The following is a 24,573-nucleotide window of genomic DNA, read 5'->3' as shown; positions in this document are numbered from 1 at the left end:
AAATAACAGCATGTGCATCCTTATGAGCAATGGGATTGTTGCTATATTCATAGCTTATCAATGCTATGTAAAAAGGGGATTAAGTTGGTTCAAACTCAACAATGGGGAATGCAAAATTCAAGTTTCTACGTCTAACCTAGAATAAAATAATTTTTCTACCTAGTTTTTTCCTGGATTAAAAATAAATTTCTTAAGTTATACTGGTTGATCAATGCACTAATTCCAGAGTACAAATGAATAGTATAATAATCAATTGACTTTATTCAGATGAATGAGAAAAAATTACAACAAACTTGATGAACAATTGAATAATGATTAACAATTTCAAAAGAACCATCCACTGAATATGCCAACTCAACATGGTTATAATTTAAGCAAAAAGTTTTTACAGGTAGATACAAGGAAAAGTAACAGCCCACATAGGCAAAATTATACAAAGAATTGTTTTTATGTAAAAAGGCACATCATGCAGATATAACATAAAATATTAGGTAAAATGTTCATTGTCATATAACAATAACATGGAAATAACAGATAAAAATCAGCTATACTTACTATCATAGTATTGTTGAAAATTGATAATTTTTTTACTAACTTCATCACAATGGATTCTAAAGAGAAATAGATGAACATTTTACCTACTAATACTACTTGGTTTCAGATTTATACACACTTCTATTACTGTTGGATGATTGTGCAAGTATGCAAATTTAATATTAGAGAGATTCTACCACTAATTTCAATAATTTACAAAAAAATGATCTAATACACAAGATATATAAATACAAATAACTCATGTAAGCCTCTATTGCACACTCCCAAGAGTTGGCATTAATGCATGTAGGATGTATAACTGTACAAGTCAACAAATTACACATTGAAACACTTTCATAAAGTATCTGCAAGACAAACATTAAGTTATACAACATGTATATAATATCTAGGATAGAACTTTACTATATAAGCTACACATAATAAATATTATTTTGACTTAAGCTTTTTGCTAGTTAGAAAGAGTTGTAGAAAATTTACACAAAGAGTTTTCCATTAATTTACATAGTAACATGGAAGAGATAGTAAGTTCATTGTGGTACAAATAGTCAACGGTTCTCAATCCCAAAATTATTTTCCTATAACTAGTACACATTAAAAGTGGACAACTTTTGAAAGGTACAAATCTGAAACAATTTATACACACTAAGAATTAAACATCAACCACCATCTTTTTGTGGATGTCTGTGTTGCCAACCACCTGCAAATGAAGAAAAAATTAAGTTATTCAATTCACTTATCGACAAACATAAAGATACATAAAAACTGGTTACTTTTAGCAAAGGAGGTAATAAATTCCCTTGTTATTTGAACATATGGCAAACAAACCTCTTATAATTTTGCATTTATTGGGCCCATATGACAAAAGTGTACAATCACCTAAAGGACACTAATACATCTTAATTATGGAGGATCATCATGAAATATTGCCATAATAAAGAGGAAGATGATATTACAGTGAAATGATTTCAGAATTACACAACAGCTATTTAGTTTTAGGGTGAGCTCACAGTGTATTTTGTAATTCTTTACCTCTTGTATGGTTTTATAATAAAAAGGATGATTGTACGTAGATAATTTTAAATTAGATAAAAACTACACCAAAATACATTCTTGTCAGTCTGATGGGTAACATGCCCACCTATTAACTATACCCAATAACTAATTTATTTGATTCAGTTCTGCCAGGGGTGCAAGCATTGTGTAAGTTTTCATAATGTGGCTATATTAAAAAGCTGAAGCATACTGTACTAAAAATAATTTATTAACTTTAATAGATGCTACTCCACGTTTATCACATTTTACTTGATAACTTGTAATTTTCATATGTCAAAATGTTCAGAGCAGTAGCCCCAAGTTGTACAAATTTTTCGCTCTGTATATACTTGTGTTGTATGCAAGTTTTTATTTGTCCGAAAATTGTACAATAAAAGGGGAAAAACAGGCTGCATCATAGGCATGATCTTAGGAGTGTAGCCTTTGCAGGTTACCACATTATTGATTGTCCCATTAGAGGAGGAAAAAGATGATGGGGATACTAAATCCAGCAAAACCTCACTTAGCAAGCACCTTGCACAGTGAGTAATAATATACTAGATATAAGTTATATAAGTCCACTTGGGAGTTTTGCCAATCACCTATAGGCAGTAAGAACAGTATCAAGAGGCTAGGGGAGGAGGGGGGCTGGAAAGGACGGAGGGGAGATAAGAGAAAGGTGAACTATACGTCATTAAAGAGGCAGTGGGTGATGTTTTTTAGCCATTGGATGATTTCCTATTGTTCCATCGCATCTTATTTTGTGCCTTTATTTAGCACATGTAGCACTCACAATTGGAAGTCACAGACATTTTTGGTCTCGAGTATGCGTTTGGCGATCACTGATGTGGTATTCCCTAGAATCATGCACTTCTCGTGTTTGATTTGGGTGGAGAATTCCTCCCTGTTTGGCCCATATAGGCAGCTTTTGCACTCAACCTATTGATTGGTTGGCCAACCTTCCCCTCTCTCTCCCCCTCTTTTCCTGCTAAATGCACCCCCTCCTCCCAAGATGTAAAAATGCACTTTGTTATCTGAAGATGATGTAATACATAGAAACCTGATCGTAAGATAAAACTTATCCAATGGGAAATTGCTACAACACGTTCATTATTATGTTTGAAAGCTACCACATCATGCCTAAATCTACTTAATTTCTAAATAAGCTCATTTAGACTTTTTACAGATCTCCTATAGGTGAGTTAATTTTCCTGAACATTTTTAACCTCCATCTGGGCATGGATCACAATCTTCACAGAACACAAATATTATTATTATTATTATAACCGTTGACTTTAATAGTTTAAAGGACACTACTGACACTAAAAACTGTAGATTTAAAAAATTAAAATGGCCGGAGTCCTACAAAGTTGGACCCAACTACAGTCGCTAGCTGCTCCTCAACCCCATCAGATGTCCTTGCCACTAATATGGATCTAAAGAACTAATTATACTATAATCAGATTTCTTTTTTTCTATTACCCTGTTTTGTCACATTCCTCCTTGTTTACCAACTTTCATCCAAAAAGGATACACCCTAAGATTTTTAGTGAAATAAAGAAGACTAAGTTCATCAATGCGACTAGACCTAAGTCTTCGAGTGATGTTTACAAAGATGCCCATTGAATAATGTTTTGACTTACAGCTATTTTACAATAAAATCTTATCCTACTTTGATGTGGTTTTTCCTTTGAGACAGATGCTTGAGTTACCATCAGAGAAAAATGGCAACAATTGGGTCACTCCTGAGATTTGTCAGAGAGTTTTCAGCATATACAAAGAATCGTGATTGAACTGGCAAAAGAATGATGTGAAATAACTAGCAGATTACAAAAATCTAAAAAATCCACCAAGTGCTACATAGCAAATGATAAATTAAAACAATTTAACAATACCAGGATCCTTAATTCTGCTATCAGAATCTTGAAAAAAATCAAAGAATCTTCTGGGCAAAATGTAGATGATTCTGTAGTTTTTTGTGATGATTCTGAAGCTCTCACATACTTCAGTCCTTCACAACTTGGATAAAGGAAAGATGCTAGATGCCATGGAACAACTAGAAATCATGGGTCACAGGACTTGGAGCTCATCAATGAAGTCCAATTTTTATCAACACCCTCCCCCTCCTATCCATCTCCTTCCCGTGACATTCATGTGATATGTGACCCCTTGCCATCCCTACTCACTGGTATTCCCCCCTCCCCTGTGCAATGCTTTCTGGACCAAGGTGGGAAGCCCTGACTGCCCAACTTCTTAGGGAGGGGAAGGTTCTATGCCATGAGACCCTTGGGCATGCCCCTTGGAATCATAATACTTAAGTGACCCCAAACCCCTAAACCCCCCTAAAGACGAAGACCACAAATGAATCAATGGACAATCATTGGAAAATAGTGCCTTTCTCCCATTACCCTACTCCCCATGCACACCCTCACCAGGAGTTGGGGTCACTCCTTCCAATCCATCCCTGCAACCAACCCCTTCCTCTCTTGCCCCGCCAACGCACCACTGTCATTGGTCCCATCCCCACCTGCTCCCCCTTACCCACAGCTAGTGAAAGGTATTAAGGAAAGGTATGGACATGTCAAATGAATTATATGATTTGAATGAAAGCTTGACTCTTTGAATCACCTTAAGGTGACTCAAGGAGTCAAACAGGTCATAATAATAATATTGGAGTGTAAATTGCTGGTGTTTCAACAGTTCCTTTCACATAATGTGAAACCTACCACTGTACCATTTGCTTACTTATATCATTCTTTACATAAATAGTGACACATGAATAATAATAATTATTATTACACAATATGAAAATAAGGCACGGAATAAAAAAGGTAGTCTAAAAATTGTGATAGGTTACATGGCACCAAGCAGACTCCAAAATAACAAGAACAGCCTTAATCAGTTGCTTGCTATAAATATATCAAACATAAGGTTAGCAACTTGCAATTATGCTTAAAACAGCAAGGTACCTCGAAGACAGATGACACTTGAGTGTTGAAGGGTTACGAACAATTAGCTACATGGAATAAAATTATGGTAATTAGAAAAAAATATAATAGAAAAGCAATAAAGAGTATCGCTCAATTCCTCCATTGAATTTTTACAGAAATATGTCATACAATCCACAATTTTAATAATGAAGAGATGAAAATTCCAAAATTTAATGACAAATCTACCACTATTACATACAGAGGAATAATTCTGACCCAAAATAATTACAATTGTGAATAATGAAATTTTGGCATACAGAATTGTTTTATGATTCCATATGTAATCCTTCAAATATGGCAGACTCTGATATAGACCTTCAACTAAAAAGTTAACTATTGAATCCCAAAAACCATCAAAGTTATCTCCTCAAAACAAATGTTTCTCTGCTTTCAATGAATGATATGACAGATAAAAAGTTATTTTAGGGTAAAAACCGATAAAATTTAGTTTTACACAAAAAAGGGAGAAAAGTAACACAAGGGAAGAAGTGAGACAACAAGATTAAGTACAACCTGGTATTATAACCTATAAATAAGAGTAACACTCTTGAGTAATAATCCTTAAATAACATAGAAATTTTGTTCTCAGCTATGCTACATGAAATAATAAGGATATAGAGCCATTGGCGGAACCTCCTAATTTTTACATTTTTCAAAAAATCAATTTGAATGGTTTACTTACAGAACAAAATTCCTCAAATGAGATCTTGCCATCTTCATCCTTGTCAGCAAATAATATTGTTTTGTCCACAATTTGCTGTAACTGAGTATCCTTCAAGTTATTGCCCACCATCATTTTTAAAACCTTAAAAAAAGTTTTCATTTTATAGCAATGACAATATCTATACTATTTCAAAAAAATTACAGAAGGACATTGAAGTTCATTCCAACTCCAAAATACTTTGGGTAGATTAATGGATGTGAAAAACTCTGTAATATATATCAATTCAATAATTTAGCCAGTACTCCACTGGGGGATTCATAAATATCCATACATGAGTATTTTAATTAGTAATACCAAATTTAGAAATGCTGAAGCAGAAAAGGCATACACAGGTTTTTTAAGCTATTATTTTAAATAAATAAACAAAAAGATGCACTATAAAAATGTTGTTACTGGTTAAAGAGGGGATTTACATTTTAACCTAAACCTATAACCCAATACCCATGGTTTTGTGAGAACTAGGGACTTTAAAACATGATTTAACATTACTTTCTGTAATATGAATGGAAGAGATGTCGACGGCAATAGGTTGCTAATACTGAAATAGAAGGGATAATGTTGGTTAGGCAGGGTTTGTTAATTAGACAGTGGCAAAAGTGCATCTACTCTGATGAGAAATATTTTCAAGAGAATGAATTTCAAAGGGAGATTAATATTATAAGGAATGAGTATACAAGCATGTTTATTACCTGAGAAGCATACCAAATCTTACAAATGGATCATTGAAAATGCAACCAAAAGAAAATGCAAACCTTTGAAACCTGGCACTTAAGGCAAATGCTAAATATCAAATCAGTAACAATCTGGTAAGCAGAAAGTACAAAAAAATGATAAAAGAGTTCACCAGGAGCAGAATACTAAAGTAAATTCTGAAGAATTGGGGACATAGAAAGCCTAAATATCAGATTCATTAAGAACAAATTGAGTAGCTTCGGGCCTGATGTGGTGGAATTCGAACATAATGAATAACAGATCGAAGCACTTTTCCAAAGGACCTGATGATGATGTAATACATTGAAACATGGTCATAAAATAAAAATTTTATCAAGTGGAAGTGCTTCGATTAGTTATTCATTATTAAAAAACACAATATAAAATGCATCTATAATGAGGAAATGGGGATTAACACGCTGTCTAAATAAAACAGCCGGAATTTTTCGTGTACAGATATCAGGGCATTAAACAATCTGATAGTTTCAACTGTGGAAGAATGAAAATCAACCAATTCTTTGAAGTTATGGAATAATGAATAAAAAAATAACAATTACTTCAAGGTAAACAAAAACATTCTCTACAACATCATGAAGCTGTTCTCTAATTATGATAATTATTCATCAGGGAAGGAAAAATTACAAAAGCAAAGGACATTCAAGTTCTATATTCCATTACAGCAAATAGCCTTAAAAGGCATACTGCAAATTGGAATTGGGGTTTCCCCATCGTTTATCCACGATAGTTAAGGCTTTTTGGGCATTCTTTGTTTAATAACCACTGCTACCTAATAATTCAACTGCATTCAACAAAGAGAGTTAACAGTATGCCACCTTTCTAACTTTGTAGAAGCTATCACTTGCTGGGGAACTTTCATCTTTTTGGTAATTTTCTCGGATATATTGAACAAACCTTTTATAAATCCCAATTGCATCTCTATATTTTTATTATAGCAATAGGACTGCACAGCCAGTTATCAGATTAATTGAAAATATCAACATAAAACCTTCCAAGAGAGACACATGCAACTTAATGAATCGGGCCAATGAAAATCATACCTAAGCTTCAACTATTTTATACAGCTCACATGTTGGAAAATCTAGCCCAGAAAACTGTTATCCATTTCAACTTTGAGAATCCTAATTTCAGCTTAGGTAGGGAGTGGCTAGGAATTTTTGACCACTTGCCAATATACAAGCTATTTTAAAAACTTACTGAGCAAAAATGTTTTCCTCAAGAATCAATCACATTCATGGCTTATTCAACTGGCCAATCAACATGGGCCCTTCTAAATAGCAATGTACTGGCCACAATAGAAGGATTAAATTAATTTGTTATTATTGAAGGTAAATCTCTGCATATGATAAACTTACATAGTTACACAAGAAAATAAAAAGAATTGGTAGAAAATCGAAACATTTACATTCATGCTATGACACTAACCCTTCATGATTGAGAAAGCTATATGAATAATAAATTAATTAGTATTTCATTGTTTTAGGTTATGGCCAGAATAATCATAACATATCCTAAGCAGCAATGCACAATCATAATTGGAATCAATCAAAAGAAATTACATCAGGCGGATTGGTATCCATGTGAGAAAGGGTAGGTGCAACAATGTGAGCAACTTCTGACAGTAAAAATATAAAATGGATATTTTGGAGGAAAAATGCACATACTTGGAAAAGTTCCCCATTAGATATGTAGCCATCATTATCCATGTCATAAATTCTGAAGGCAAACCTTAACTTGGATTCTTTATCTCCTTTGACACTAAATTGAGATACTCCTTGAATAAATTCTGTAAACAGAATGGAAAATATCAGCAGAAAGTTTTATCAATAATATAAAATGGAAGGAAAATGTTTCAGAAATACCTTTAAAGTCAACTTCACCGTTTCCATCAGCATCAAAAATATCTATTACGCGTTGTACCAGTGGGTTTTGTTGTAATTCCGGAAGAGACATAAACTCATCTATACTCAATGATCCGGAATTGTCCAAGTCTAATTTACGAAACCTCTTCCCAAGCCTTCTGATTTCATCTGCATCGACTACATTTATAACGAAAATTCATAAAAAATTAAAGTTAAAATTCTACAATACATCCATTGTTCGTATTATAAGAGGTTCATTCCGTATTAAATAACACATCGCAATTTGCCGTTTAAAGCGAACCAACCAGGTAGTAATTTTATGGGTATAGCTACTTACTGCACTTAAATCAAACCAATCTTTACAACTGAAAGGAATGTCCAATTGGTTACCAGTTGTTTAATACGTTTATTGCACAGAAATATCTCAACAATGAGTTCAGCGGATTATGGTGACGAATGACGCCAGACTATTTCAAATTTCCACTAAGTGTTTGTCTTCAAGCACAAAGTATTCCATCCAATGTATCATTGATTAAATATGGCTTATTCATAAACATATTTTCTCTTTTTAAACCGCCCAGCAAAGATTATCTATTAAGTCGTCCACCACAAAGGATGAAGGCCCACAACCCGAATGTTATCAGTCTCATCAAATGCTATTGAGGTAAGATAACTAATACAGAATTAAAAGAGAAAAACAGTAGAGGAAATATAGGTATACATTAATCACAAATTAACTCGACGAAATTTTGTTTATTTCGTTTAGGTGTAAAAGCTAGAAAATGTATTTGAGTAAAATGAAACTTACAGTTAGAGCATAGCTCCATGGGCAGAGAACTTTCATTACCCTGAAATAATAAATAAAAAACATTTTATATTTCACAGGGGCTCGGTAATTAGTATCAGAAAGGCTCGACTAATTACTAATAAAATTGCTTCGTCGTCGTATGGAAAATGAAGGCACGGCATATTTTTACTTAAAATAGCACATAGAATAAAATATTTTAAGCAAATTACTGAGAAAATGAAACTGTACACATAGGATTGTGACATCTTGGCCTTCGGATCTTGGGTGCACATCGACGGCAAGCAAACCATTAATTACAAGACGTGTATAGTAATTGCCTTGCGGCATTTACTCATTTCTGGTTAAGCTAGAAAAAATCATTAAGAAATTACCATTTTTATATTGGTGCTTCCAGATCACCAGTGAAGTTGTCAAAACTGATGCAGTACAGGTCGTACAGTTATCACAACCCACCGGAAATAGTAAAATTGGTAAGGAGCAATGCGATGTTGCCGCCTTGATTTTGACGCAGAAATAAACAAAGTTCTAACTTAAAACATCATCCACATATGTAATTTAAATTGTGATAATTCGCCACAATTTTCTAATTATTATAGCATAGAAAATCAGCTGCTGGTGAAAATACCGTTTTTTCAGTGGATGGTAAAAAAATATAGATATAGTTAATATTTTGGGTGGCATTTAACATATATTTTGTATTTACTTCATGCTTTTAAGAGTGTTTCTAACCTAATCTTTCACCAAATGTTTAATTGAGCGTAAAACATAAACGCTATGAAAGCAGTTTGCCGATAACTGGCAACAGCGCAGATACCACAGTTTCGTGGGTACCTTGGGTCTCTCTGCAAAGAGGAACAATGGCGTCCGGAGTAAGTAATGTGTTCTGAATTAATATCTGAGTATTACCTCAACCATCGTATTTCATTTGACTGTTCCTTGAATGGAAATGTTGTTATTATTAATTTAAATTTATTTTCCGTAATTTTTATTTTGCAGACTCTTTTCACTTATCCAGAAAATTTCAGAGCTTACAAGGCTCTGATAGCAGCCGAATATTCCGGAGCCAAAGTAAAAGTTGCACAAGATTTTGTCTTCGGGCAAACAAATAAAACAGAAGCTTTCCTCAAAAAGTTTCCTCTGGGAAAGGTATGGGGTGTATTATGTTAGAAAAGTCACTAGGCACACGTACCGGTATGACGTGTCATGCCACCCATGTGGTTATTTACTCTGAATTAAAATAGAACAATTAACCATTTTGGTGCTGGTCAATGGTACTGTTCATAGTTACACTTCATCAGCTCCAAATTTCATAGGTCTGCTGAAAGTTTAGGCTGTATGTATTCAATATTTCGATACTGTCAGGGAACTAAATTCTGTTTATAGGTCAAAAGTCATGAATTGGAAGATATAGTAATGAAAACTAGGTCCAATAAAAGTATTCATTGTGTTTTATAGTTTAGAAATGTTTATTCCGTATATGTAAAGTTGTAATCGTCGGTACTCATGTTGCAGGTGCCTGCGTTTGAAACAGCTGATGGAAAGTGCATCACGGAGAGTAATGCCATTGCCTATTTCGGTGAGTGCTGTTTGGAGTTCCATTCGTCACCACCTTCTTGCTTATTTAATTTGCACTAAGTTACAATTTGCATTTCGCAGTTGCCAACGACCAATTACGCGGTCGAAGTGATCTCGAAAAAGCCCAAGTTATTCAGTGGATGGGGTTTGCCGACAATGATATCCTCCCCGCATCATGCACGTGGGTATTTCCATGTTTAGGCATCATGCAGTACAATAAGCAGGTGAGTGAACAAGTGACAAATTTAACAAGTTTTAATTTCCTACGGCGGGCCACAATTTTGGCTGAATTCTTGGCAATTTAATTTTTACGGAAAGACGAAGCTCCTGATAATATTCTCTGTTTGCAGAACACAGAACGTGCTAAAGAAGATATTAGGAAAGCTCTTGGCGCTCTAAATTCTCATTTGTTGTACGTAACTTATTTAGTTGGAGAGCGAATTACTCTGGCTGACATAAGTGTCTGCTGTACTTTGCTGCACCTTTACCAGTATATTTTGGATCCAGGTTTCAGGTAAGATATTAAGGGCTCTTGTTTTCAAATTATTATTGTTTTTTTATTTTGTTCAAAATGTAGATTTTTATAATGCAACTCTTATTGATTCAACTTTGCAGAAAGCCATATCAAAATGTCAACAGATGGTTCAGCACCATAATAAATCAACCTCAAGTGAAAGCTGTAATTGGTGACTTTACTCTTTGCGAAAAAATGGCCGAATTTGATGCGAAGAAGTTTGCCGAAATGCAAGGTAATTTATAGCGTAAGTTATTACTTAGCGCTGCGTAATAAGAGTGTAAATGAGCACACATTCAGTGTTTATTGGCCCCAGTATTGAACGAGGTTACTCTCAAGCCACTGAGAACCTTTTTTAGAACTGATTAGCTGCTTAAACTGAGGAAAAATTGTTTTCTCTGCAAGCATTCATTGTTATATGCTTATTATGTTATTTATTTTGAACTGTATAAATTCCTTGTTTTTGAATTAAACAGAATGTTGCTTCGCTTTCGGGGATTTTCGTTTACCTTATATTGTCTTTATGAAACAATGTAATTCGAGGGAAAAATCATAAGCCAAGCAGTTTCTTATACCATACTCAGTTAAAGTAAGGGTTTAATTGTACATCAATACAATTTGTGCCGTTCGAAATTCGATGCAGTACGCACTTCCACTGAGATTTTTGATAATCCATGTTATAGCAAGGAAAGATTCGTTTGGAGGTGCATGTCAAACTGTCAGACAAGGAGCACAAAAAGACTGTATTTCCACATTTTTATTTAGAAATTGGGAGAGTGCATGCTTAAACAAATGCTGTCAATGGCCATGGTTTCGATGCTGCACAGCATCGAAACCATGGTCGTGCGAAGTATTAAATCTTAAGTTGGAAGTGTAGTTTCTTTGTTTTACCCTCGTCATGAAGGAATTACACAGATAAGTCTGAAACTGTTATGTATATCAGGTGAACATTGTCGAGCAGTGCCTAAGTTAAATGTCACAACATGAAGTATGTGGAAGATAATTTAGTAACGCATCATTTTTTCAATTTTATTTACAATAATTTCAGGAACTTAATTACTGGATTGACCTCGCTTGAGATTCTATGGTTGGTGTATTTCATAGTGATTGTAACTTACGGGTTAAACTCTCTAAGGCCAGATAATTAACAAAGTCATTGTTCACTGTATATACATCCTCTGTAAACTAACATAAATGTGTCAATGTAGTCCTTGGTTGTAAGGATAAGGGCATTTGCAATGTAAATAAATGTCTCAAATCCCAGTAAAATTCTCATGGACAATTTACCTGAACTATTAATTCTTATACATTCTGATGGAGGTATATTTGAGAAAGTGCAAGTTACCGGGTTTATCTTTTTAGGAAAGATGAAAAAAGATACAGGGAAGGATAAGAAATCAAATAAGAAGGAGAAACCAGATAAGCCTCAAGAAAAACAGGCAGAGACCCCCAAAAATGCTGCTGAAGAATTAGATGAGACTGAGCTGGCTCTGGCAGAGGAACCCAAGAGCAAGGATCCAATGGATGCGCTGCCAAAGGGGTAAAAATGGCAATATTTCTATTAACCAAATTAACAGACATACATTGAGCTATCATTTTCACAAATGTCATGATTTCATGAAGTAAATTAAGGCATTCATGCGGCATCAATGTTACTGAACTTCATATACTCCAGGATTCACATTATAGGGTTAAAAATTGGATGTATGTTTCTTACTGTGTTTCTGTATAACTTTATATATATTTATTTCCCATAAATGTTACTTATCATTATTCAGAGACCATGCATGAACTTCATGCATGTGTAGTAAGGAAAAATGCATACAACATACAAACATAGAAATGGATGTACAAAAGATGCCAAGACAATGTAAATGGGTACATTTCTCATTGTCCATATTACCTGGAGACTTGGCTAGAGAGAGTATTGAGACACAGATAAACCAGTAGTAGTAGGAATGAGCTGTAATATATATAATTATGACATCGGGTGCAATCCAATTATTTTTCTTTCAGTAAAAATTTGATGGCAATATCTTCTGCTGGTGTCAACTTCAATATTGAAAAATGGTTTTATGAAACTCACATGAGAAAGGATAAAATGAGATCAATGACATCTTTTTTGACTGTTAAATGTTTCCTTTAGCTTTTAAGGATTTTTTATACCACTGTAAAGGGAATAAAGGAGGGGAATGTGATAGGTGTGGTGATTTACCGGGAAAGTCAATCCCTCACCAGTAGTCTGACACGTTCAAAATACTAAGACATTCGCATTTACACTAGTGGGTTTTTCCTGAATATATCTACAAGGAAATTAATCTTCTTGACAGGGACTGTATTTGGGAATTTACAAATACCCACAGTAACACTGATTAGCCCTAGCTGGTTTATGGTGAAGTTTTTCCCATGCCAGGGACTGGATCTGAGCTACCTTAACCAGATGTGTGTTAACCAATTAGAAACCAATTTGGTTTGGGAAGATATTAATCCAGAGACCTAGGGGAAGTAATACTCTCTGCTCCTTTAGTTAGTACAGAAAAGTAATACCAGCACTGGAATATGAAGTAGGAACTAAGGATGGCCTGATGGCATTGAAAAACCAGAACTCTCCCCCATGTTATTATTTTTACTTTTTATTTGCCTAGAGATGACAATACAAAAATACCAGGCGGGTGGTGTATGTACATGATATAAGGCACGTCAAAAAGGAGCAAAGACCCAGGCTCAATTAAGATCCAAAAAAAAGAAATGGTGCTCACAGTTACATAATATTTGGCATTAACCCATGGACATTGGCTGTAACATGCACATGAAATATCAATTCAGAAAAATTATTAATCACCAACATGAATCAGACCATGACTATTGCTATAAACTAAGAGCATGAACCTACTGGTCGGGAATATTGTTGAGCTATTTGTCCACCAAGTAGAACATATTACGTTGTAGATATTTTTTTAATCTATGCATAAATGCAGCAGTTCCTTTAGTAACCTTTTTGGGTAGTAGTATCATTTATACGGGTAGTTTCTTGTATAATCTGATACCCATTACATTGGGTCTTAATTTCAATGTGCGAGTTCTCATTTTCCCATAATGGATGTTGTGCCTTCCTCTAGTGTTATGATGATGATAGGCAGAGTTAGGAGAATAGTTGCTAATGTTGTTTTTTGTATGCGGAATTAAAAACATAATGTAGATGTATGGGAGTGGTAGCAAATTTAATTCATGGAAAATAGGTCTTGATGGAGTATTGTGAGGTTTCCTAGTTATTATTTTAATAGCTTTCTTTTACATTTTAAGGATGGTTTGAGAAATAGCAGCTGATCCCCTTAATATTATACTATAAGTTATGTTAGAATAAATTTCCCCCTAGTATAAATTGAGTAGTACAGTTTTACTTCTAGTTTCATACAGGTATCTTAATAAGTAGCTAGTTGAACTGAGCTTATGTTGAAGGGCTTTTACATTCATATCCCAAGATATATTTGCACACACAGAAATGCCTAGGAATTTACATTTTGTCATATACTCAATTGATTGGTCATTAATTTTTACCTGCAGTTCATCTTTCATGTTCTTATTGCGTGTAAGTATAATATTTTACTTTAGAAGTTTGTCTGTACGCCACTTGTTCATTGCAAGTGTGAGAGACTTTGGTTTTTTCCACAAGGCTAGGACATGTTTGTGTTGATATTATTGCATTAGTGTCGTCAGATTACAACACTGGTATTATTCCTTCATAATTCTGTAAGCTTTGAGGTGGGTCATTGAGATATCAGAAGGAGTGGCCAATGGGTTGAGGCTTGTGGAACGCCTTTGTTAATTTGATAGGCTTCGGATGAATATTTTGACCCATCTACCAACAACACTACTTTCTGAGTGCAATGGTGAATATAGGACTTCATACAATTAAGAGGAATTCCTCTAAATCCTATTCTTTTGAGTTTAAGTAGTGGTCTATGGTAGTTAACATTATCAAAAGCCTTTGGCAAATCTAAAAACATTCAAATAGTTTTACGTTTAGCATCTAATGAATTAAGTATACCGTCGATTTCCTGACAAAAGACAGTTGTGGCAGACCTTTCAGATCTTAATCCATGCTGAAAACTTGGAAGTAGGAAGTTTTTTTCGAGATAAGTTGCTATTTGCATGTAGATGGCTTTTTCAAATATTATACCAAATGTATTTTGGATGGCTATTGGTCTGTAGTTTTTTAAATCATTAACACAGCCATGGTTTTTATGTTTGGGCCCACTTTTGATTCTTTTAATTGGAATGGGAAAATCCCTTGTATCAAAGATTCATTGATTAAAAATAAAATAAGTGCTTTTATGGCTTCAAAACAGTGATGAACAACTTTCCCTGAAATTTTATCTGGGGCATTGCTGGATTTGTTTCTGAGTGAGGAGAAAGTAGTTTTTAGATAGGTTTCAGAACAGGGTTGGCAAATGTGAATGCCTTAGTATTTTGTTTGTCTCTCTGATCACTGGTGAGGGATTATTTTTCCTCATAAATCACCACACCAATCTCGTTATTCTCGTCCTTTTTGCCTTTTACAGTGGTGTTAAACACCCTTCAAGGCTTAAGGAAATATTATTATCAGTCGGAAAATCTCATCGCCAAATAGCATATTCTAATTAAGAGTTTTTATGTAACATAGATTTTGTTTGTCCATTACTTAGTAGTTCCTTTTTTTTTAAATATATGCCTTTTTTTTCTTTCAGTACATTTGACTTAGAGGACTTCAAAAGGTACTACTCCAATGAAGATGAAGCAAAGTCCATCCCATATTTTTGGGAGAAGTTTGACAAGGAAAATTGGTCAATTTGGCATTGCGAGTATAAGTACCCTGAAGAGCTAGCAAAAATATTTATGAGCTGTAATTTAATCGCAGGTGAGGCAGCGGTGAATACATATTAAGAGTGGACTAGCATATTTTGTTTTGGCCTTCCATTTTCCCTAGCAAGTTTTAGGTGTCATTAATTAAATGCCTATTCACCTTCTTATATGTGATGCAGGTCTATGAAAATTAAATAAGATGTTTTTTCCCTTCTGAATGATATTTTACTGCTGTGCTTTGCCATTGTCAGTCATTTTGAAGACCAGTGTGCAATAATTGTAAAATCTGTAAGTCAAATTTTACAAAAATTTCAATTGAATTTTGAATTTGGAGTGCATCTGCATCAATTGATAACTAGTTAGCACAATTGGTTTCAGACTGTTGTACGATTGGTTGGATCTCTCTTTCGACCATGACAATTGGTAATGTTTCTTAGAAATAACTCATTTTAAATGCTCATTCTGGCCTAATTAATGGGATATTTTGAAAATTCATTCAGGAGAATGTAACAAAGTGCTCCAGTTTTGGCTAATGCAAAGTAAAGGGTCTTTTTCTCAGGTTGGTTGTAAACAAATAATAAAGGATATCAAGCAATACCTAAGTACTTGCATTAGTGGGATTGTCTTTGTAATTTAAGTGAATAAGTTATTTCCTATCAAGGCAGGATAAATTTTCATGTTGAATGTCATGCAGTTTTGTGTTCACCAATGAAACTAAACAAGATATGACGAGTAGCTAGTAAATCGTGCCTTTTGCTGGTAGTAATGAATGATTCACCCAAGAGAAAATTGAAACTGCTGTAACAGGCAGCTATTTCAAATTCTAATAAAGGCACAAATGTTGGCTGGATAGCACTCTGGAACACATTTGAAAGGAATATCATCTGTTATCAGAAAGGCACTAATAAAGATACAATTATTGCTACATAAGAGTTGAAATATTTGAAGTCCATTGTTTGAATTAAGGATGTTCATGGTGGCTGTATAAATACAGTTAATATACCATTTTTTATCCATTTTAGGATTTTACCAGCGGCTTGGCAAATTGGCTAAGAATGCGTTTGCTTCCATGTGTGTATTTGGACAAGACAATGATAATTCAATATCAGGAGTATGGGTGTGGAGGGGCCATGATCTAGCCTTTGAGGTAACATTTTATTTTTATTATTTGATTTCCCTAAATGTAGTATAATATATTGTTGCTTGCTGGATTTGAAACCTAAGCAATTACAAATGTGGCATCGACTGAGAAACCTATGCCACAACATAGGTATCACAACTAATAATAATGTTACTGGCTGATCTTGGTGTTGTATTTATTATTAATTAAAAAATTTTGAATTTTTGGCATTTTCTTGGTAGAAGTTTAAAATGAGACTTAGGGTAGGGTAGGTGTCATCATACAATCAACATTGTGAATGGCAAGTTGCAGGTTTACGTGGTGGAATGATGCCTCTCGTTTAGATATTTTTATTTTGCAGTGCACAAATAAATGGCTATTATTATTTTAAGAATCAAAGCGGAAGGAAAAATTTGTGGATTCAATGGTAGTGAATTCATTTCAAAAAATGGAAGTGTAGGCTACTATATCAGCATAGCATTAGGTAAGACTCTTTGGATATAGATAGACAAACTTTGAAACATGCAAATATACACAATTTAAGGATAACTTAAGTGTTGTCTCATTTCACAGTTTTGTACTCAAGTTTCATTCTGTATAAGAATAAACACATCTGGTACTAAGTCTAGGCACTTCACAGTTGCAATTATATTTCAAATGACAGCCAAAAATCAATTTCTTCAGATCTCTGAGACTTGATATAAAGTACACATTTGTATTAACAAGCCAAACGTTCATAATGATGTATCCTTTGCATGCATGTCTCCAATAAGTAAAACATTTTTGCAAATTTTTTAGCATGGAAAAATTTCCTGCTACATGCAAGAGAAAAAGTACATTCTAATGTTAATATAAAAATACAGTATTATACTCTGTCTATTCTGACCTATCAACAGTGGAATAAAAAAGCACCTTTTGTACCTTCTTATGATTAAAGGTATAATGGCTCTTCAAGTGGGTGTTTATTTGAAGGTTGAATGAAAAATGAGAAATATCAGTTTTTAGCTAGCAGTCTTTAAACATTTGATGGATATGTATTTTTGGAAAATGATAGTTATTATTTTATAATAATATTAATTTTATTGTTCTGTTAATCAAGCACATGAGATAAAACATGGTGTGTAGAGTACGGAAGATAAATGAAATAAAAGTACCCAAAAATAAGTGCTACCCAGAGAACACTATATCTCACAAAAAAGCTGCATTAAAATATTTTTTCATTTGGTTTAAGTTATAAAACAAAGCTGCTCTAGCAGCATTTTGATGGAATAATGAAGAAGTTAAATATTATTCGTCCACTTTTGTAGATTGTTTTTGTGGCAGTTTTAATTGTTGGTACATACAATGAAGGTGTAGCAAATAGTGTGTAGAGTGGACTTGTTTTTAACTAACAAAACATGTAAAGTTTTTGACTGAAAGATATACTAATTTACTTCTGCTGTCTGCTTTAATTTGAGGATTTTCCTTCATTTCTCAAAGACATACAAGCTCCTTTCAGTCAAGATCTACCCAAGATATTTCATGGTCAGGACTTCTCTTGCTTTTAATAAAACAAATGAGTATCATAAAATATACATGTTAGTGTGGTCACATTATGTTTAATATGACTTTGATCATAATTATTTTCACATAAACCACATACTACAGCTTTTTTCAACACTTAAATAAAATATTGTAAAGTAATTTAATCTTTATATATGATAAAGTATCTTTTTACTTAAGTTTTTAAAAAATAATTTATCTTTGGATTGCCTATTTACACTTTAATAAATTTTGTTGGTCTTGTGTCTAAAAAAACAAGCAATTGAGAATTAAGAATTTATCCAGTCGCAAGACAAGTTTGATACCTAGGCACAGTTTAATGAGTGTGTGCACTGGTGTAAGGTAAAAGGATAAGAATATTGCATTGAGAAAATGGGATATGATTCTTTCCCTAAAGAAATTTTCTTATGGTGGCTTAGTAGAAGTTGGATTGCTAAAATGATTATCACTCATCTCCAACATTATGGATATTTTCCGAAATAAACCATAAAGTATCTCCAAATTGGCCCATGTCCAACAAAACAATGAATAAAAAATGCCCAATTAACATCCTTTGAAAAATGTGTACCTTGATCCCAGTAAAGGAGCCATGAAACATGGCAAAAGGCATTGGGGTTCTAAACCTATGTAATAATAGAGAAATTTCAACAGCTTATTAGGAGCCTGCACTTACCAATATATTTTCTGCTAGAAGGGTATTTCTACCATCATAAAAAAGTAATGAAATTTTTACTAATTTGCCATAATATTTGTTGACCTTTTCAAAGGAACTTCTAATAATAATGTTTTAAATAGGGCTTATTTTTGGCTATTGTACCATGATGGCAATTTTTGCTGTTGGATGGGCTCAAGCCAGCTACTTTAAATTTTTTAACTTCCTCATTTCAATAAATACATTCGTTCACTTTGTGTAAATGGAGTCTAACAACCTGGTAAATTTTCTACTTTTACAAATAATCAAAACTGAAAACAAATATAATTTCACATTATTAAGAAGACTAATGTAAGCATCATACCAGCCGACTCAGGACACTCTTCTCATGAATTCTATGGTTTTTGGCTCCACTTGATGGAACTTCATAATGAAAAGTGAATAATAATTACTTAGTAAGGTCTACTGATTTATTTATTAAAAACAACTGGTTTCGTTAAATAGTCAACATCACTGTGTGTCTTAATGACTACTATATCTGATAATGTCAACTATTCAAGGTAACTGGTCATTTTTAAAATATGAAACAGTGGAACTTACAGAGTTATTATTAATCACTTTTACTCTTCACAGATTTGTTAATTATAGTGATAGCCTTCAAATAGGCTGAAATATAACAAATAATTATGCATGTAGGTAGTTGCACATATGTACATGTTTTAATGAAACTGGTTCTGCCTCACTACAAACTGCTTGCTAGGTTTTAACTAATTAGAAGTTGCAGTGCTCATGGACAGAAATGTCTTGATCATGCTTTAATTAAGGTGCCTACTAGATTGTAGCTACAGTAGGGTCAAATGAGTTGATTAATATCCTATTTTAAGGGGAGAAACCATGTTTAAGTATATAGGAATGTGTTGAGTATTTTATGTTTGCAGTAGTTATTAAGGCAGTAATAAAAGTGTTTACATATTTTCTTGTTTTAGCTTTCTCCGGATTGGAAGGTTGATTATGATTCTTACCACTGGAAAAAGCTAGATGCTAACTCTGAAGAAACTGCAAAAATAGTGCAACAATACTTCAGCTGGACTGGAAATGACAAGTCAGGAAAGAAATTTAACCAAGGAAAGATATTCAAGTGAAACTCAAATTGATGATTCCTCAGCAATGACCGATGTTTGATATTTTGCATAGGTTGTGGCGTTGGTGTTGCAAAATAAATCAAGTTTACCAATTGTTTTCTTTTTATTGATGAATTCAATATTTTTTGTTCCTGTTTACTACAGACTAGTCCTTACCTAATTACTTCTTGAAATATTGGCTCAAATTTAAGACTGCACCTAGTTTGGTTTGTTTTTCTCACCTGTCATGTTTAGAAGACAAAATTTTGATGCATTGGGATGTTTGGGGAAGCATGCATTAAGATTTAAGTGAAAAATGCAATGTATTTTATGCATACATTGCTAGGTTTGATAATGTGATTTCATATAAATTAACATGGGAATCAATGTCAATGCTTGACATTAAGTAAAGTGGTTGTGAAAATGCTGTTTTAAGCTTCAGTTTCTATTGAGCATCTTTTATACCATTTGAATCTCCGTGCAATTTATTGCACTGGTAAGTATGAGAAACAAGGTGATTTTGCCATTTCAATGGTAAAAAATTATTTTTCAAGGCTTTGCTAGCATTTTTACTACACCATGTCCCTGATTATTAACAAACAATGCTCAAGTTTTAAGGGAGAGATATTTCTATATTTATTTTATGCCTTAGGTCGAATGTTCATGGATTAATTAAAACATTTTTTATCATAATCACTTTCAATAAGAGTGCTGGTTATTAACTCAACTGAGTTCTACATTAATTTTTTTAGCATTCGGTCAACTGTTGACAGGGCCATGACATCTTTTCTGTGTGAATACATACATATGAATCCACCTTATCTTAACACAACAGTGAAAATTTAGGTAAATGTTTTCATTTTTACCTAGCCATTGAAGATTAGGTGCATTGGAAGGGGATCTTAGGATAAAACCATTTTTGGCATTAGAATTTTGCTATGAATGGACTGAAAGCTCCTGTGCAGTTGCAATAGCTTATTCTTTAGGTATTTTTGACAATGATAGCGGTTGTGTCAATCTGTGAGTACTAAGGTTGTTCAATTAAGAGTTAGCAATTTTAAATATGTAGTATTCACTGTAAATAATTTATTTTGTGATATTATCAGCCTCTGTGTGTGGCTGGTACAAGGCTCATTGATTTCAACTCCAGTGTTGCAACAGCAGTAGTCATTGCACAAGTTGAAATGTTTGGTTTGCCTGTCGCTGCTTCTGATTATGAAAAATTCCTAATTTATTTACATTGTGGAATAGGATTAAGTCAAATGGTGGCAGGTTTGGAGAATATGAAGAACACACTTCACATTGAATCATGGTTTCACTGTTGGTTTAGCAGAAATCACCTGGTACACGTCTTGTGTAATCTCTGTTCAATTTGTGGCTAGCATTCATTAAAATATTTAGTATTTCTGATTGTAGTCTGTTATTTATTAACCTTTGGAACCACTTTCCTTTGACATTGATTGCCTTCTCTTAAAACATTTTAATCCATCTTTCAATTCTATATGAAAAGAACACACTTCATTCCACTAGCATTATCTAGGCCTTTGCTGACAATTGCTCAGGTGTAAGCAAATTTATCCAGTGCATTACTTGTTACATTTTAGTTCAATTGTGGCTATAGGTGACCTGAAAATGTGTAAACAACTGCCGCGGATGCAAAACTAGAGTCAAATTAGTGAACTGGTACTGCAGATGCATTAAGCTAACACAAAATTATATTTTTTCACTAATTATGCAAAAAAATGTACAACCTCAATTTAATAAATGAACCTTATACAATATATAAAACTTATTTTCATCCTGAACAATTGTATCCTGCAGATGCCTGTATAATGAACAGATATTACTCCCTGTAATGGAGGTTTGAAGATGCTAATGATTAATACTGTGTCTTGATTTCTATGTGTAAATACTTCATCTATCTCAATATAAAGTCAAGCATTTTTCATTAAAATGTCTATTAAGCAAGACCTATTGACACCACTATTTTATTTCTCTGATCCTCGGCTAGTATTTGTTCGCAAATTTATCCTTAATGTCTCTGTCCTTGTTATACCTGTAATACTGGAATTTTCATATTTTTCTTGGCTGAATGATGAAATGTGTAATAAGATTTGTGATGAAGAATGGCTTCATTATTGGTACATTACCACTTAACAGTAAAAACCATTGATGATGTTGTTCCCAGATTTACTTCATGGAAGTGATCTAGGACTCAAAAAAATTCACATAGTATTTCAATATTATTTATTTATTTAGACCTTCTGAACACCAAGCATGACAGTGATTTCATTATCCTAGTTGTACATGTGGAAAAGAAAGGACCTTGACTCTTATGATGAAATACATGATGACATGTTGTTCACCTTAAGTTCATCCCTTGTCTCATGCTTCCAATCATCCCCCAACAGTCACTCTGTGCAATGAGCTGCCTGCATATCAAGTACCATGGTTTCTTCTCCCTCACTTCCTCCCTACTACATTCCTGTCATCCTTTCCACCCACCAATAATCATCAGGATATATATGGTCTGTCCCAAAAGTAGTAGGACCGAGTCCATTTATAACATTATTGTTAGAATTGATACGTTCACTCAAAAGTCTTCAAAGTAGCACCCTTGTGCATCCACACACTGCTTCCAGTGGGTTTTCCATGCCTCGTATGCTTTCTGGAAGGAGGTGCCTGGAATGCAGCGAAGCTCCCTCATCATGGCTTGTAATGATTTAACCAAGCTGAAGTGACTTCCTTCCTTAAGCATGGGTTTGAGGTGGGGGTAGAGGAAGAATCCTGGTGGGGCATTGTCTAAAAAATTTGGATCCTCTATGACATGGGCGAGAAGAGCTTGGCAGATCTGTGTGTGAGTTTCCTGTTGTTCATCCGAGAGCACTTGCAGCACCAACTTCAAACGCACCTTTCTTATGCCCATATTTTCAGTCACAAGTCAATGCACATTACTTCTAGGGATGCTAAGTCCTTCAGAAACCATGCAAACATTTAATCTACTAACTCTGTCCAACGAAGCCTTCAATCTTGCTAGATTTTTGTCACTTTTTAAGGTTTAAGGCCAACCTGAATGATCGGGATCAACATTTTCTCTAACCTCCTGAAAAAACTTGTACCACTCACCTACTCATGGCATTATCACCATAAGCTGTCTTGAGTATGTCATGAGTCTCTTTCCCAGTTTCATGCTAATTTGATGGCATAGTGCTATTCCAATAACAGGTTCATAATAGAGCGTATCAAAGTAACGTTATAGAGGTTTTAAAAATGAACAATCTTCACTTCCCAAAGGCTGGGAGCCAATGGCCTTCAGCCTTTCCTGAGTTTCCCCTCCCTCGAACCCAGCCAGGAAAACTGCCACCCATCTATCTTCGTAAAAATGTCTTGCTACTTTTGGGATAGACCTTGGCATATGTTTAGTATATTAAATGCAATCCCTGTGTAAGTACCTGATGGTGATATGAGTTGAAACCTAGATCATCTGTATAAATAATTTATGTGGAAATTCAAAGTATTCTTATGAGTCACTAACGAGTTAGGTTGAAGATGAAGTATAGTTGAGAATAGCATCTTAAGTAAGTGGGTTACTAAATATTACACTAGTGATTTACAATCAAGTGTCAATAAAACCAAAACCCAAGTAGTTCTCAAACAAAACCAGAAAACCTTTAATTATTGGGTTACGTCCAATGAGTGGCGAGGGCATATGCCATTTCATCTCGACAATAACCAGCCAAGGGATGGGTTGACCCCTAAATCAGCTGGCGTCACCACCTCTAGCATGCTGCAGCAGATTTGTATTTGAGGAGTATAAAAACTTTCAGTAAGATCTGGCCACTTGTAACAGTTACAAACACATCCTTGCATTGAGGAACTTTTTTCAGGGCACACTAAACGGGTCAAATTTGGTAGCAACAAGAAGTTGATTAAATTGTTATTTTGATGTTGATCTATATGCTCACTTTGGAAATAATGTTTCATCTACACAAATATTTTTTTAAATAGTGAAAAAAATTGCACCAGGAGATTGACTATAAAAAAAATAATTTGCCTATTCATTACTATCACAGGAACAGCTAAGGGGACACTCAAATCCTTGATTCTCGAAATACTGCTGGAGCACTGTAAAAACTAGAATGTTCAGATTTACTGCACCTTAAGGTTTATGTGCCACGTAAATTAAATGTAAAAATTTTTGTGAAAAATTAATTTTTCTGCCAGCTAAGACTACTCAAGTTAATGCTGCCATATGTTTTCAAGTGAACCCTGAAAGTTGATGGGTTTATAGAGAAGTTACGTAGAAAATTGCTTACACTAATTTTATTTGGCATGCATAAGAAGGTAATCCCAGAAGTACCCAACCTAACAAAGAGAAAACAAAAATTTTGGAAATAAGTGGACTTATCTTTCAACATAATCTCCTTGCAGCTCAATACACTTTTCTCAGCGATGTTCAATAAGTTCGATACCCTTTTTGTAATAAGAGCACTCTTGCTCCTCAAAA

At 34.0% G+C, this 24,573-nt stretch overlaps 2 protein-coding genes across 2 annotated transcripts; one reads left to right on the top strand and one right to left on the bottom strand.

Annotated features, from left to right (window-relative positions):
• Positions 1 to 236: 236 nt before the first annotated feature.
• Positions 237 to 9,182, bottom strand: LOC139688296 (calcineurin subunit B type 2). The gene is made up of 6 exons (XM_071585782.1): positions 9,072 to 9,182; positions 8,701 to 8,740; positions 7,893 to 8,069; positions 7,695 to 7,816; positions 5,260 to 5,382; positions 237 to 1,252 (listed from the first exon to the last, which is right to left on the bottom strand). Exons 1-6 carry the CDS (start codon positions 9,072 to 9,074, stop codon positions 1,205 to 1,207), a joined length of 513 nt encoding a protein of 170 aa, XP_071441883.1. The 5' UTR covers positions 9,075 to 9,182; the 3' UTR covers positions 237 to 1,204.
• Positions 9,183 to 9,497: 315 nt separating this feature from the next.
• On the top strand, positions 9,498 to 20,180 carry eEF1gamma (elongation factor 1-gamma). Its single transcript, XM_071585780.1, has 10 exons — positions 9,498 to 9,569; positions 9,697 to 9,846; positions 10,213 to 10,276; positions 10,357 to 10,499; positions 10,626 to 10,789; positions 10,891 to 11,024; positions 12,152 to 12,329; positions 15,517 to 15,686; positions 16,654 to 16,778; positions 19,932 to 20,180. Exons 1-10 carry the CDS (start codon positions 9,558 to 9,560, stop codon positions 20,085 to 20,087), a joined length of 1,296 nt encoding a protein of 431 aa, XP_071441881.1. The 5' UTR covers positions 9,498 to 9,557; the 3' UTR covers positions 20,088 to 20,180.
• Positions 20,181 to 24,573: the final 4,393 nt, after the last annotated feature.

The sequence above is a fragment of the Hetaerina americana genome, unplaced genomic scaffold, assembly GCF_022747635.1.
Source record: "Hetaerina americana unplaced genomic scaffold, ioHetAmer1.1.p SCAF_2, whole genome shotgun sequence".
Lineage (NCBI taxonomy): Eukaryota > Metazoa > Arthropoda > Insecta > Odonata > Calopterygidae > Hetaerina > Hetaerina americana.
The sequence above is the reverse complement of the archived record's forward strand: the minus strand, read 5'-3'. Positions and strand labels throughout refer to the sequence as shown.

Coding starts and splice junctions, on each gene's coding strand:
- LOC139688296 (XM_071585782.1), bottom strand. Junction 8,070..8,700: donor CATGGAGCTATGCTCTAACT/GTAAGTTTCATT, acceptor TTATAAATGTAG/TCGATGCAGATGAAATCAGA. Junction 1,253..5,259: donor CATTTGAGGAATTTTGTTCT/GTAAGTAAACCA, acceptor CTTCATTTGCAG/GTGGTTGGCAACACAGACAT.
- eEF1gamma (XM_071585780.1), top strand. Junction 10,790..10,890: donor ATTTTGGATCCAGGTTTCAG/GTAAGATATTAA, acceptor TCAACTTTGCAG/AAAGCCATATCAAAATGTCA. Junction 11,025..12,151: donor GAAGTTTGCCGAAATGCAAG/GTAATTTATAGC, acceptor TTATCTTTTTAG/GAAAGATGAAAAAAGATACA.